General features: G+C 51.1%; 2 protein-coding genes across 3 annotated transcripts in view; both read left to right on the forward strand.

Annotated features, from left to right (window-relative positions):
- Positions 1 to 16,363, forward strand: part of RAD54B (RAD54 homolog B) — a 136,954-nt gene that overhangs the window by 27,314 nt on the left and 93,277 nt on the right. The window lies entirely within an intron of this gene.
- Positions 2,267 to 8,908, forward strand: FSBP (fibrinogen silencer binding protein). Its single transcript, XM_075316226.1, has 2 exons — positions 2,267 to 2,909; positions 7,303 to 8,908. The coding sequence occupies exons 1-2, from the start codon at positions 2,566 to 2,568 to the stop codon at positions 7,823 to 7,825; spliced, it is 867 nt and encodes a 288-aa protein (XP_075172341.1). The 5' UTR covers positions 2,267 to 2,565; the 3' UTR covers positions 7,826 to 8,908.

Genomic DNA, 16,363 nt, shown 5'->3' on the forward strand with positions numbered 1-16,363 from the left:
GCAAAAACCTGGTGACCTATTCCCTTTGATGGTGTTAATATTGATAAGCTGTCAGGATATGTGATCGGTGCAGATGTGACACCCGGCCCCCTGCATCGGTGAGCTGTTCCTGTCTCCCTGCCAATGAGCTGTTCCCGATGCCACCGTCGATCGGAAATGCTCTGTTTCGGGGTTACACAGCTTTGTCGTCTCTATAGTGGCCATGGCTGGGTAACACATAACAGCCCCTTATGTGAATTAACAGGAGTTGGATCCACAGCACACTGGCAACGTTTCCATCAACAGAGCTGTATAGCTCCCCAAAAGAGTAATTCTATCCCGTGCCATCAGGAGCAGCTCAGCGGTGGAGTGGTGGTGCTAGGAACGGCTGATCCACGGGGTGGTGCCGGGAACGGCTGATCCACGGGGTGGTGCCAGGAACGGCTGATCCACGGGGTGGTGCTGGGAACGGCTGATCCACGGGGTGGTGCCAGGAACGGCTGATCCACAGGGTGGTGGTGCCGGGAACGGCTGATCAATGGGGTGGTGGTGCCGGGAACGGCTGATCCATGGGGTGGTGGTGCCGGGAACGGCTGATCCACGGGGTGGTGGTGCTGGGAACTATGGGTGGTGGTGGTGCCGGGATGGGTTAACTAACCAAAATAATTTATTACAGTTTTCCAATGTCTCCAATTTTGAGATGAATTGGTAACCCTGGTCTATTTGTAGAAGTCTTTCTACTGTTAATATGTGGCATGCTGGATTGTGCGCGGCACGCTGACCTGCCAGAGCTTGTTTTGCGGTGATGTTCTGTCCCTAAGGGAAAAAAAAACGTAGTAAACTATTAAGTCCTAATAGCAACAACTCCGGTTCCCCGGACAGGCCGTCACACAGCTCCATCAACAACACACAACGCACTGTAGGTGGCTTAATAAGTTTTATTAGAAAAAAAATCTATGTAAATTTTGTATCCAATCAGTGAGCTCCACGCAGTGCCGCCATTCTCTCCCCCCGCCCCCCTGCGCAGTGCCGCCATTCTCTCCCCCCGCCCCCCTGCGCAGTGCCGCCATTCTCTCCCCCCGCCCCCCTGCGCAGTGCCGCCATTCCCCCTCCCCCCTGCGCAGTGCCGCCATTCCCCTTCACCCGTGCAGTGCCGCCATTCCCCCCGCACCCCTGCGCAGTGCCGCCATTCCCCCTCCCCCCTGCGCAGTGCCGCCATTCCCCCCGCCCCCCTGCGCAGTGCCGCCATTCCCCCCGCCCCCCTGCGCAGTGCCGCCATTCCCCTTCACCCGTGCAGTGCCGCCATTCCCCCTCTCACCTGCGCAGTGCCGCCATTCCCCTTCACCCGTGCAGTGCCGCCATTCCCCCTCCCCCCTGCGCAGTGCCGCCATTCTCCTTCACCCGTGCAGTGCCGCCATTCCCCCCCCCTGCGCAGTGCCGCCATTCCCCTTCACCAGTGCAGTGCCGCCATTCCCCTTCACCCGTGCAGTGCCGCCATTCCCCTTCACCCGTGCAGTGCCGCCATTCCCCTTCACCAGTGCAGTGCCGCCATTCCCCCCCCCCTGCGCAGTGCCGCCATTCTCCTTCACCCGTGCAGTGCCGCCATTCCCCCCCCCCTGCGCAGTGCCGCCATTCCCCTTCACCAGTGCAGTGCCGCCATTCCCCTTCACCAGTGCAGTGCCGCCATTCCCCTTCACCCGTGCAGTGCCGCCATTCCCCTTCACCCATGCAGTGCCGCCATTCCCCTTCACCCGTGCAGTGCCGCCATTCCCCCCATTTGCGCAGTGCCCCCATCCCCGTCCCAGATTGGCTGGCGCAGTCTTCGGGATGTCACAGGACCGATGCCGCCACTGGACCCAGGAAGGGTGAGAACCTCCCATGTTTACTTTACTTCATCCCGCTTTCCTGTAACTGGACAATCCCTTTGAATTAAACAGGAACGTTTCCAACAACTAAGACCTTATTCTGAAATGTTGAGGGTAAGATGGAAAAAATAAAAGGCTATTGGAAGGCTGTAACAAAAAATGAAACAACCTGGGTTTTTTGCGATGGCTGATAGTTTCGTTAAATCTGTTGTTCTCTGTTATCAGCCCAGGCGCCGTCCGTTGCTAGGCTTGGTTGCTATGGCCCTTGTGAGCAGAGCCTGGCCCACAATGCCCCGCGGCATGCACAGCCGGCGAGGCCGAGCTTACAGCGCAGTCTGAGCCTTGGGCGTGACCTAAGTGTCTCAGCGACTGATTGGCTGCAGGACTGGCATTATGCAAATGAGGCAAAGCCAGCACCAGGCGCGGCGGGGCCCCGGCAGGGAGTGTGCGCCGGGCGGCGCTGTGGGTAGGTCTCCAGCGCCGGCCGCTGCGCCCGTGCCTGCGGTAATAAATGATGGGGCAGTGTCCGCCGTGACCCGGGAGTCCGGAGCGGCACTCATAGTGCGGCACACGGCTCACGGGTAGGCCCGACTGACTCCCTCCACCCGCGCCGGCCTAAGCCGGAGGAATTGTAATAAACCCTCCCCCCCGTAGGCGTAGGCTTGAGCGGGACTAACCTAGTTAAGCCTGCGTGTTGTGCGGTGTGCTGTGCGGCCTAGCCATGAAGGCGCGATCGTGTAACTTCACTGTGTTTGAAAAGCTGGACCTGCTGGAGCTGGTGCGGCCGTACATCGGCGTCCTGGAGGAGCACACCAACAAGCACTCCGTCATCATCGAGAAGAACAACTGCTGGGAGATCATCGCCGACAAGTACAACGCCATGGGCCCGGGCCGGCCGCCGCGCACCCCGCAGGGCCTGCGCACCCTGTACAAGCGGCTGAAGGAGCACGGCAAGCAGGAGCTGCTGCAGAGCAAGGCGGGCGCCGACAGCACGCTGACCGAGGCCACCAAGCGCCTGCTGGACATCATCCCGCAGTTCAGCAACGTCGTCAACGGCTCCTGCAAGTAAGTGCCGGGGCGCAGTGCCGGGGAGAGCCGCCAGGGGGAGCCGCAGAGCAGGCACGTGATCACCTGACCCATGCGGCCAATCACTGACAGCCAGAGGGAGGGGAGGCCCCACTGACCCAAAATATCACACTTTTGACATAATTGTCTAAAATGGGCAGACTCCTTTTTTTTTTTTTTTTTTTTTTTTTTTTCCTCTCCTCCATTGAAGGCTTTGGGGAACCAGTTTTGGGTAGGAAGGAAAGGGACGTAGATGTGGCCGATCCGCCCGCCCTGATCTCACCAGCCTCATGCTGATGAGTTGTGGTCAGGAGGCTGCGGCCGATCTGTACACTGCTGTGATGGCCGTATGTATGAAAACTTGGCAAAAGTATTACCATATGGCACCGAAACATGCACAGCAGTAATAAATACCAAAAAATGGGCTCCTAAGGTCCCACCATCAGCCATTACAGGAGCTTGTATCGATCTCGCGCCCCTATCATCCCCTCGCTGGTGGCTATAAGAATTAGCCTCACCCTTAGAACAATATGGCTGATGGCTTCCTCACACAGCACCACCCGTGTCCAGAGGTTGCATGTGGTACTGCAGCTCTGCTATATCAAAGCAAATGAGTCAGAGCTGCAACACCCTACATAACCTGGGGATGGGCGGCGCTGATTTCAGGTGACAGCAGCCATGTTTCTCTGATTTTGGACCATCCCTTTTGATGGTCATACAGTTTTGCAAGTTTTTGACCCATAGCAAGAATTGAATCCAGCAGGAAGAGAGGTTTTCCTCATTAGGGCTCTTTTCCACTTGCGTGCAGTTTCCGATGCAAGAGTATCGGAAGCGATATGCTGATGACCCTCTCCTGCGAGCGTCGGCCGAGGGTCATGCGACTGTGATCTGGTATTGCGATCATATCTCAGCATCAGAGAAGATGTCGGGAGCACTTTCTCCCATCTCCTCTGTTTTCTGTCTCTGCATACACCGCACTGTAGTTGCATAACATGCGAGTGCAGTGCTATGTTTTACACGCTCCCATAGACTTGTATGGGGGTGCGTGATTCGAGACTCGCTGCCAAATTCAACATAATCAAGAGGCAACTGCCTCATTGATTAACACTGGTGCGAGTGCGGTCTGATGTTTTATTGGATCGCACTCACACATGAAAATGGCAAGTGGAAAAGAGGCCTAATAACCAGTCCTGAATTAATTTCTGATTTGGATCCCCCCCCACCCCCTCTCCCCTCCATTCCTCCTTCTTAAATTTGCCTTTCCAGATTGAAAAACATGACTGCTTTGTTAGAAACAGCGCCACACCTGTTCATGGGTTGTATGGTTGGTATTTCAGTTTGGCTCCATTAATTGAGGCTAAGCTGCAATACCAGTCACAACCTATGGAGAGGTGTGGCGCTATTCCTGGTGGGAAAAGCAGCCATGTTTTTCTAATACTGGTTACAGGTAGGTTTGCTGGTGAATTGATGGCACAATTATAAGGGGCAGAGATGGTGCAATCAGTCGCCCCCTCCATGAGCAGAGCGTGTGTAAGCCTCACATAGCCCCAATGTGCAGTCGCAGGAATAGTGGAAAAGCTGGATGACCGCCCCTCGGGGTAGTCAGATATGCCTGGCAATATAGTATGGGGTAATCTAGGACAGGGGCTGCTCCTGTTTTCTGTACAAAGCTGCTACTGTTCATGTGCAAATGAAGACGAGCAGAAGGGGTTAAAAGGCCTGATAGTGGCTGAAAAGCCGCACTCAGCAGATCCCAGGAGCCAAACCTGAAATTCCAGTCCTAGGATATAAAGCTGGCGGAGCCGGCCAATCCCAGCGCTGCTGCTATTCACAGCTGCTGTTAGGGGATGGGGGTAGGACAGGGGGGTCCGCGGCGTCGCTGCTCCAGGATTATGTCTATCCTGTTCTATCTGGAAAGGCGTACAATTCACATACAGGCTGCTGCCTGCCGTATGGAGAATCATGGTGGTGCACGTATCTTCTATATGCACTGTACTTTATTCCATATCCTCTATATCCCGTATGAGGATAGTTTAACCCTTTCACTGATAGGTCCGTCTTGACATTCAAACCCCCCACAGATTATAAAATGCAAAGATTTTCACGCCCCTGTACTTCTGTTTCCTAAAAGCACATAAGGTAGACCTCTGGCTGATTAGCCTCCCTGCAATTTTGCATTAAGAGGGTTTTATGGTTTGGAAAAACCCTTGTTCCCTGGCTGGAAATAGGTTTAAGAACCCAAACTGTGCTTTTCTCATACTCTCCAGGTCCAGCACGGAGTCTCTACCGCGGCTGTCTGTGATGTGATTGTCTGCAGTGCTGACATCATTTTTTATCAAACTGCAGCTGGGGGACAGAAAAAAACCCTCAAATTAGAAAAAAACAAAAAGCAACAACCCAGGGCCTTGTATGACCACATGTTGTTATACAAGCCCCATGTAGTGGTGGTAACATGAGGATCGAGCATGTTGAAATCCAAATGCCCGATCCTTCCCTCCCCTGACATGTCATCAGTGGAGATTCAGAGGCCCCATACACAAAATGGTCAGCGGGTTCAGCCAACAGTAAAGGGTTTGTCTCACAGAAGACATTCAGGGAATATCCTAAATGTCTAATAGATGAGTGTCCACCTCCGGATTCCCCATCTCCAGTATGGGGAGCCCCTCGTGCATGTGGCTCTCTCCATTCACTTCTCATTAATGTGAATGGCCAGCTTACCAGGCTGTGAGCCCATCATGCTCTTTGCAGACCCCCAAGCTTCTTTTTACGGTAAAGGTGCCCATGCATCCTACATAGCTGCCCTTCCTATAGGAATATATTTGCACCTCTGTGTGGTGTGAGAGCAGACCGGCCATTGAACGAGCCTCGTATATGCCTGAGGCTGTCCAGTTGGGGTCAGGAGACCCACAGCCGGTCCATGCATCAGTCCACTAATAATAGTAGCTGATCTACAGCAGACCCCATTAAAAGGCCAATGTTGGCACAGAATGACCGTTCAAACAAAGCATTATGGAGGGGCCAAACATTTAAGTGCACTTTCCCAGCTGCTGGTTTTCTATCTATCTCTTGTGCTATGAAGCCAGAGCTGTCAATCAAAAAGGCGAGGGTGGAGATAAGAGGGGGAAAATTGACTTCTGCTCAAAGGCCTCCATAGACCTATGACAGCTGTCGGCTTAACAAAACCTGGCCTGCGGCTGTATCTCCCAACTTGTCAATGCTCGGCATCATTTGTCTGTAAAACATTAGGCAAATGATGTTCTGCCGATGCCTACAAAATCGGCGGGGTCTGCGGAGTTGTTTAATATGTAACCCTCTTTCACACATCAGTTTTTTGCCATCGGTCACAATCCGTTTTGTGACTGATGTAACGCATCTGTCTCAGATTGTGGTAAAACTGATGTGACGGATCCTGTAAAAAAAAAAAAACCCAGATCCGTTGTACCACATTTTTTTCACATGAAAGGTTATGTTCTATTAAAAACCTACTGTATATGAACCCATCCTGAGGGAGAGATTGATTTTTCTGACCACAAATTATTTGACACCTCATCTGAGCATGCTCGGTTGAAAAAAAACTGATCCGTCGCAAGAATCCACATTTGACTGATTGCAACGGATCCTGCACCCATAGACTTCCATTATAACAAACGACGGATCCGTCGCTGTCCGTTTTTTCGACGCAGACAAAAATTCATGTGGCCCTCGGCTCCATCGCACGGACAAACATTTTACCACAGATCCTTCGCACGACGGATGAAACATGAGGCCATCATTGCAGTCAGTCACTAATACAAGTCAATGAGGAAAAAACGGATCCAGCCCTAGATGTTTTTTTCACTAAATGACTGTGCTTTTGCTGATGTGTGAAAGGGGCCTAAGTGAACTTTTTGGATAGGTCACCAATATGAGTGGGAAACCCTTTTTAGAGGGGTTGTCTCATGCAGACAGCTACTTTTAACATACCCTGTTAGTGCAAATGGAGGTCATCCGGGGGGGTCTACTGCTCAAGACCACCCCTATCTATGAGCCAAAGTGGAGAGTTGCTCTCGTGCCTTTCTTGTATTACATAGATGGCCATTCCTCCATTGGCCGTCATGTGATGCTACAGTTCTCATGCAAAATTAGCTGATCACCGTGGGGGCAAATACATTTTGAAAGGGGTTTTTGTAATAAGACAGCCCCTTTAATTATACTGATTGGTGTTACGTGACTGTTGCCTGCGCAGGGGTGTTTCACTTGCCAATTATGTAATCCATGGAGCGGAGGCGGTTTTAACCACGCGTGGTCTGACGCAGACAGCACAATTCTAGATACAATTATACTCTTATAATATTGCTAAAACGAAGAAGAAAAAAAAATGGCAAAAATTGAATTTTCTCCTTTTTCATTTCAGCGAAGCGAAACCTCTAAAGCTGGAATCGACAATCAATCTCTTGCCACCGCCGTTACCGGATCACGTCTCTGCGGTCACCGTGGAGCTGGAGCAGGAAAACGACGACGTGAAGCCGCCCCCGTCTTTGCTGGTAGCTCCGCGAGAGGAGGCGGCCTCTGACGAGGTTGAAGAGCTGGAGTTTGACCAGAACTTGGACAGATCGCTGTCTCCTTCCCTCTCCTCCGTGGATATGAATTTGTCCATGTCTCCGCCACTGCCCAGGATAGAGGAATGCTTCAGTCAGAACTGCTCGCGCCTGCGGACGACCTGCGCTTGCAGTCCAGAGACGTTGCAGTTGGTCAAAAAAGAGCATCAGCTCATTTTACACAACCAGAAGCAATATGGACTTTACGTTAAGGAGAAGCGGGAATGTCTGAAGAGGAGGCAGCATCTAGAAGAGGAGCTGCTGAAAGCTAAAATCAAAGTCGAGAAGTTGAAAGTGTTGAAATTAAGGAGGGACCTGCCGGAGTATAGTAACTTATAGACCCTGCACCTTGTGTGTTTGGTGATTGCGGAGATCTATCAGACTGTGATGTTCTGCGACGGGGACTTTAAGGCTATGTGCGCACTAGAAATGTGAAGATTCTCAAGAAAATTTCTTGAGAAACTTCTGGGAGTGAAAGATTTCCGGACCTCCGGAAAAAATCCGCACCAAATCCGCATGCGGATTTGCCGCGGATTTGCCGCGGATTAGCCGCGGAATTGCCGCGATTTTCCCGCGGGTGGTTCCCTGCGGATTTTTGCAGGCTGTACTGCCGAAATCCGCAGGGTACCTGCGGAAATAATGGACATGTTCATTTTCTCAAGAAAGTTTCTCGAGAAATTCTTCTCAAGGAAATTTCTGGAGAAAAATCCGCACCAGTGCGCACAGCTTTTTTTTTTTACCATAGAATTTGCTGGGAAATGTCTGCACAAAGATTGCAGACATTTCTCAAGAAATTTCCGCGGCAAATCCGCGGGTAAAAAGCTCTAGTGCGCACAGAGCCTTAGTCTCGGAGAGCGTAGGACACATCAGACGTCAACAGGGTTTAAATGCTAAACGGGTTATCCGGCGCCGCTGATTTCCAATGACGTGGACAATGGTAGAAATGTATATTTTGCTGCTAAAATTCTACCAAACCCATTTAAAGCACCACTTCAGCTTTTTTTTTAAATGTTTGTTTTTATTTTTTTCCAGCGCTGGAGTGGTATACTCTTATTATACTCTCCCTCCGTTTTCATCCTTTTCAGCGTTGCTCCAGTCCCGAAGCACAGTCTTGTGACTGCAACTTCTGACTGGCTGGAAGTCAGACGTTGCATCACAAGCTTTCAGTGCAAGTCTATGAGAGCTAAAACGAGGCTCTGAGTTGTATAGAGTTGTGACTGCCGCCACATGCTTCAATGAAACGCTGGAGCTGCTGACAGGTCACAAATCACTGGCAACAGATGAAGACGCCGGAGAGTCAGGATTAGGCAGCGGACGTAGATATAAAGCATCACTCCAATAGTACAATAAAAAAAACCAAAACGCTGGAATTGTGCATTTAATGCATTAAAGGGAACCAAACATCAGCATTTTCCTATATAAGGTGCAGCCAGTGCAGTACTGGCACTATCATGCACAGTGTGTACATACCATTAGTGGGCAGCTCAGGTGTTTAGGCTGTGAAATTCAACTTTATAAAGTTTGAAAATTCATGCACTTTTTGATTGACGTGTGCACCACTCTCCTAATGTCCGGGCGGGTTATGCACGTGTATCCCCCCCCCCCCCCTGCCTGTTCCCTCCCTCCCTCTGGCCGTATGTACATTTTTAATCTTCAGTTACACTGCATCGGATTTAGCGCCTGCGCATAGCGCTCATCTCCGGCGCCATGTTTCTGATTCTGAAGCCCACAGTATTATTGTACATGAGAGGGTGGCGCATGCGCCCTGCCTTCTTCAGATCTATTGTGACCGCGGGAGCGCGCGAGGTCACAACAGGACTGGAAAACAGCTGATCTTACCCTGATTAGCTGCAGCAGACGATATCGTAGCAGATGTCTGCTGCAGCTAATCGGTAAGATCAGCTGTTCTCCAGTCCTGTTGTGACCACGCGCACTCCCGCAGTCACAACAGATCTGAAGAAGCGAGGGTGCATGCGCCGCCCTCTCATGCACCATAATACTGTGGGCTTCAGAAACATGGCGCCGGAGATGAGCGCTATGCGCAGGCGCTAACCGACGCCATGTAACTGAAGATTAGAAATTTACATACTTCCAGAGGGAGGGAAGAACAGGAGGGGGGGATACACGTGCATATCCCGCCCGGACATTAGCATCGAGGTGCACACGTCAATCAAAATGTGCATGAATTTTCAAACTTTATAAAGTTGAATTTCACAGCCTAAACACCCGAGCTGCACCCTAATGGTATGTACACAATTTGCCTGATAGTGCCAGTACTGCACTGGCTGCACCTTATATAGGAAAATGCGGATGTTTGGTTCCCTTTAAAGAGTTCTCTGGTTTGCAGAACCCATATTAGTGATCAGATATGGTGGAAAACAGGCAGTAAGTGTTCAGTTTGCCTGCAGTGCCTCTAGTGGGAAAATTAAGCATTACAAAGTATACATTAAAATCAGTGGGTTGTGTCTGTAAGGCCCCTTTCACATTGCGTTCTGACCTGCGTTCAGTGGTCCCATCGGGGCTTCTGTCTGAATCCCGCACAAAACGGGTTTCGGACGCCTGCGCCGACGGGGCCATTCATTATAATGTTGCAGATGGAGTCACTGTGTTCTCTGTCCTGCACCGTTTTGTGAGTATACGCTTTTTGGTGTCAGTTACCTAGATGTAGTAGACTGTGTCTGGGTGTCCGCCTTCAGAAAGCGCTTGCGCCAGAAAATGGTGCACGGCAGAGCCCACAGTGACTCAGTCTGCACCATTATAGTGAAACCAAATTAGAGGCATATGTGGTCCTCATTATAAGAGTAAACGGCAACAAATACATATGATATAGAAACAGGACCAAAAAGTCTAAATTTGCCCACATATCGCGAAACACGTGTTGGGACTTTCCCCGCACCCACCCCGGCACGCTGTTAACAGCTAGGCGAGCTCTGCAGATGGGTGCTCGGTTGTATTTGACACTGCATCCTGCAGTGGAACTCCCCCCAGCCTGATCCCTAACTTATGGCTTTCATTATCCCTTATGGGAAAGCTTTTTTAGGTAACCATATGGGTGATTGTTCCTATGTCGGTGATTATATATTTATTGCTCTTGGAGCAACATAATTGAGCCCTGATTTATGTACCTAGGGGTGGATGTGTGGAATCTTTTCACTCACCGTATGTCGTTGTCCTGTATGTACATTGTGTTTCACATGTTTTTCTATCCCTGTGCCCTGGTTTTTGATAACTAATAAAATATACTATTTTGTATTTCCTATGCGGTGCTTATTTGAGTCATTTGATCTAGGGATATGAAGTTATATGGGCAAATTTTAAAGACTTTTTGGTCCTCTGTTTCTGCACCATTCTAGTCAATGGCCCCGTCCGGTGCATGCTTCCGAAACCTGTTTTGAGGGGGGGTTTAGGTGGGAGGCCCGACAGGACCGCTGAACGCAGGTCAGAACGCAATGTGAAAGTGGCCTAATAGAGGACAGGTTCTCCAAAGAGAGGTGATCTTTATAACATCTCTCCATTCCGAGGATGAGGATCCTGACAAGATTTCACCTATTAAATCAGAAACTCTAATCGGGTCTATTACTATACTATAATTGTTTTGGTAAACTTTTTAAGGGCAACTATACTTTCAAATACCTTTTTCATAAGCTGTGTACACCATGAATAACACAATCACTGACCACTATGTGACTTGTATCTTTAATTTTCATCAGTTTTCCCCTATGCAGTATTGCTCTTTGTAATCGACTCTGAGCTGGTGGGAAGAGACTGGCTACAATGAGGTCTCCCAGACACATCACAGCACAGAGAGACTGATCACACTGAGGCAGTGTAGTGGCCATTATACTGCACTACTGAGCAGTGTGGATGTGAATCCAGCTGTGGAGTGAGGTAAAAGACTTGTTAGAAAGCTCAGCACGATCTCTCCTCCTGTTTTCTCACTCCCCTTCTCCATAGAGTATAATAGGAGGTGTAATGTGACTCCCCACTGTGCTTGACAGTCAGTTGAGCAGATTTTAAGTGTCTCTAAGTACTATTGATCTCTGCAGTCTTTGAGACTACAGTTCCCATCTAAGGTTTTTTTTTTTACCTTGGGATCATTGATGTTACAGGCCCAAAGCTTTAGACCACACCACTGATATCCTGAGGACCTGTACCCTTCTGATCACGGTCCTCTTCAGGTTAAGGCCGGGGTCACACTTGCGTGTTACTCGCGAGTATCAGATCACACTGCCCCGACCAGCTGGCTTCTTTTCTTCCCGGATCGGCTCCGCTGTATGTATTTCTATGATGCTGACCTGCTCCTGTCAGGAGAGCCGCGGCCGGTCCGGGCAGTGCGATCCGATACTCGCACGAGTCACACGTAAGTGTGACTCCAGCCTAATGTGGATGATTTGGATCCATATTTGATATTGAGAAGAACGCTGCACCTGACTGATGTAGGAACAAGTTGTCAGCAGAATTTCTTAGCAGTGCAGCCTCTTGTGTTTAATATCGACGTGATCATCACCGGATGGAGGATAGTAACTTTATTTTTATTAATACCGCTAATATGCTTCATTCTGTGTGTTCCCACAATGCACTGCTCCAGATACGGTTTGTGATATGAGAACCTAATTTTAAAGGTTTGATGACCTTATATCTGCCGATCCTGATCAGGTCACTTGCACTATTAGAAGGTACTGTGCACCGGTACAGTACATGACCACTGAGCGGTCCGGCCACAATCACCGGCCTGATGGACGGCCTCCAGACCTGAACAAGCGGCCTCAGATATACACCCGAGCCTCCTCATTCAGGTCCGGAGACCTGTGGCCGGGCATTGCCACCTGGCTTGTCACAATATACTTTAGCAGAGAGAACTCCCTTTTCTTTGTCGCTCCATTGGGAGACCCAGACAATTGGGTGTATAGCTACTGCCTCCGGAGGCCACACAAAGTATTACACTTAAAAGTGTAAGGCCCCTCCCCTTCTGCCTATACACCCCCCGTGGGATCACGGGCTCCTCAGTTTTCATGCTTTGTGCGAAGGAGGTCAGACATCCACGCATAGCTCCACTGTTTAGTCAGCAGCAGCTGCTGACTATGTCGGATGGAAGAAAAGAGGGCCCATACTAGGGCCCCCAGCATGCTCCCTTCTCACCCCACTTTTGTCGGCGGTGTTTGTTAAGGTTGAGGTACCCATTGCGGGTACGGAGGCTGGAGCCCACATGCTGCTTTCCTTCCCCATCCCCCTTAGGGCTCTGGGTGAAGTGGGATTTTACCGGTCTCCAGGCACTGAGACCGTGCTCCATCCACAGCCGCTGGGGAATCTGCTGGATATGGAGCTGAGTATCGTCAGGGACATGGCCCTGCTACGTCAAGGTACTCTGTGTCCCCGTACAGACCGCGCGCAGACACACTGCAGCATTGCTGGGTGTGTTAGTGCGCCGGGGACAACAGCGCTGCGCGCTTGTGCCACTATTCACTACAGCTCTGCTGAGTGAGTTAATGTATTGGGAACTGCCGCGCCGGCCGCTGCTGTCAGTTTACGCTGCGGCGCGGCTGGGACTTGTGGTGCGCCGGGGACTTCCGCGCTGGCCGTGCATATATGACGGCCGCGCTTATTACTCGAGTCCCCGGCTTTTGCGGCCTAGTTTCGTTTCGTTCCCGCCCCCAGGCCTGCCAGTCAGAGGAAGGGCGGGACGCTGTACAGAACATCAGCGCAGAGGGCTGGAGTCTACTTTACATACTCCAGCCCTCACACTGGGCACAGTGGGACGCCAGTTTCCCGCACTTTGTCTGAGGCACGCCCACGGTCCGCCCCCCTTCACAGAACGCCGGCAGCCATTCCTGTGTGCAGTCTGAGCTGGAGAGGGGAGACAAGTTCTGGGAGACCCAGACACGGGATTCTGGCGACCACACACCCGCGTTTGAGCGGGCGGTAAGCGGCACCTCTGGTGCTGACCCCACTAGTGCCGAAGTGTACATTTGTATTTTTATGCTTGCATGCTATACATTGCACTGTACGGTCGCTGGTGATTCTTGGCTATATACCCTCCTAGATTGCTCAGAGGAGACAACAGCATGTCATCCGCAAAAAGCAAGGGTGCCAAGGCACAAGCTTTCTATGCTGCTTGTACCGCATGTGAGGCTACTCTACCGGCAGGTTCCACTGACCCCCACTGTGTGCAGTGCTCGGCCCCTGTGGCAACTGCTCGGCCGGGGCCTCTGCTAGAGGTGGCCCAGGGAGAACCACCTGTGAATACTGTCCAGGTGACGGGGACGGAGTTTGCAGTTTTTGCTGATAGTTTGTCTGTGACTATGAATAAAATTCTAGAAACTTTGCAGTCTAGACCAGTAACTCAGACCATGGGCACTGTTGAATCATTGCTCCCTGGTCCCCCTCAGTTGGAACAGCTCCGGGTTCCGGGGGTGTCCCATGCATCCCAGGGTGAAGGCTCTGACACGGACGACAGTCCCAGGCAGCCTAAGCGAGCTCGCTATGAGCGACCCTCGACTTCATCACACTGGTCAGGGTCCCAGCAGGAGGACTCTCTGTATGATGAGGCGGAGGTAGCTGATCAGGATTCTGATCCTGAGACCGCTCTCAATCTGGATACTCCTGATGGTGACGCCATAGTGAATGATCTTATAGCGTCCATCAATAGAATGTTGGATATTTCTCCCCCAGCTCCTCCAGTGGAGGAGTCAGCTTCACAGCAGGAGAAATTCCATTTCAGGTATCCCAAGCGTAAATTAAGTACTTTTCTGGACCACTCTGACTTTAGAGAGGCAGTCCAGAAACACCACGCTTATCCAGATAAGCGTTTCTCCAAACGGCTTAAGGATACACGTTATCCCTTTCCACCTGACGTGGTCAAGGGCTGGACCCAGTGTCCCAAGGTGGATCCTCCAATCTCCAGGCTTGCGGCTAGATCCATAGTTGCAGTGGAAGATGGAGCTGCACTTAAAGATGCCACTGACAGACAGATGGAGCTCTGGTTGAAATCCATCTATGAAGCTATCGGCGCGTCGTTTGCTCCAGGATTCGCAGCCGTATGGGCACTCCAAGCTATTTCAGCTGGTCTTACACAGATTGACACGGTCACACGTACATCTGTTCCGCAGGTGGCATCCTTAACCTCTCAAATGTCTGCATTTGCGTCTTACGCGATTAATGCTGTCCTGGACTCTACGAGCCGTACGGCAGTGGCGTCCGCCAACTCCGTGGTTTTACGCAGAACCTTGTGGTTAAGGGAATGGAAGGCAGATTCTGCTTCCAAAAAGTACTTAACCAGTTTGCCATTTTCTGGTGACCGACTGTTTGGTGAGCGATTGGATGAAATCATTAAACAGTCCAAGGGTAAGGATTCATCCTTACCCCAGCCCAAACCAAACAAACCCCAACAGAGGGGGGGACAGTCGGGGTTTCGGTCCTTTCGAGGCTCGGGCAGGTCCCAATTTTCCTCGTCCAAAAGGACTCAAAAGGATCAGAGGAGCTCAGATTCTTGGCGGGCTCAGTCACGCCCAAAAAAGACAGCCGGAAGACCCGCTACCAAGGCGGCTTCCTCATGACTTTCGGTCTCCTCTCTCCGCATCCTCGGTCGGTGGCAGGCTCTCCCGCTTTGGCGACATTTGGCTGCCACAGGTCAAAGACCGTTGGGTGAGAGACATTCTGTCTCACGGGTACAGGATAGAGTTCAGTTCTCGTCCTCCAACTCGATTCTTCAGAACTTCTCCACCTTCCGACCGAGCCGATGCTCTTCTGCAAGCGGTGTGCACTCTAAAGGCAGAAGGAGTGGTGACCCCTGTTCCTCTTCAGGAGCAAGGTCACGGTTTTTACTCCAATTTGTTTGTGGTGCCAAAAAAGGACGGGTCTTTCCGTCCCGTTCTGGATCTAAAACTGCTTAACAAGCACGGGAAAACCAGGCGGTTCCGGATGGAATCCCTCCGCTCCGTCATCGCCTCAATGTCTCAAGGAGATTTCCTAGCATCAATAGACATCAAAGATGCTTATCTCCACGTGCCGATTGCTCCAGAGCACCAGCGTTTTCTACGCTTTGTTATAGGAGACGAACACCTTCAGTTCGTAGCTCTGCCTTTCGGGCTGGCGACAGCCCCACGGGTCTTCACCAAGGTCATGGCAGCAGTAGTAGCAGTCCTGCACTCTCAAGGTCACTCTGTGATCCCGTATTTGGATGATCTACTTGTCAAGGCACCCTCTCAAGAGGCATGCCAACACAGCCTGAACGTTGCGCTGGAGACTCTCCAGAGTTTCGGGTGGATCATCAACTTTTCAAAGTCAAATCTGACCCCGACCCAATCGCTAACATATCTTGGCATGGAGTTTCATACTCTCTCAGCGATAGTGAAGCTTCCGCTGGACAAACAACGTTCACTACAGACAGGGGTGCAATCTCTCCTTCAAGGCCAGTCACTCCCCTTGAGACGCCTCTTGCACTTCCTAGGGAAGATGGTAGCAACAATGGAGGCAGTCCCTTTCGCGCAGTTTCATCTGCGTCCACTACAATGGGATATTCTCCGCCAATGGGACGGGAAGTCGACGTCCCTCGACAGGAACGTCTCCCTTTCTCAGGCGGCCAAGGAATCTCTTCGGTGGTGGCTTCTTCCCACCTCATTGTCAAAAGGAAAGTCCTTCCTACCCCCATCCTGGGCGGTGGTCACGACAGACGCGAGTCTATCAGGGTGGGGAGCAGTTTTTCTCCACCACAGGGCTCAAGGTACGTGGACTCAGCAAGAGTCCACCCTTCAGATCAATGTTCTGGAAATCAGAGCAGTGTATCTTGCCCTACAAGCCTTCCAGCAGTGGCTGGAAGACAAGCAGATCCGAATTCAGTCGGACAACTCCACAGCGGTGGCATACATCAACCACCAAGGA

This window comes from Anomaloglossus baeobatrachus, chromosome 6 (genome assembly GCF_048569485.1).
Source record: "Anomaloglossus baeobatrachus isolate aAnoBae1 chromosome 6, aAnoBae1.hap1, whole genome shotgun sequence".
Classification (NCBI taxonomy): domain Eukaryota; kingdom Metazoa; phylum Chordata; class Amphibia; order Anura; family Aromobatidae; genus Anomaloglossus; species Anomaloglossus baeobatrachus.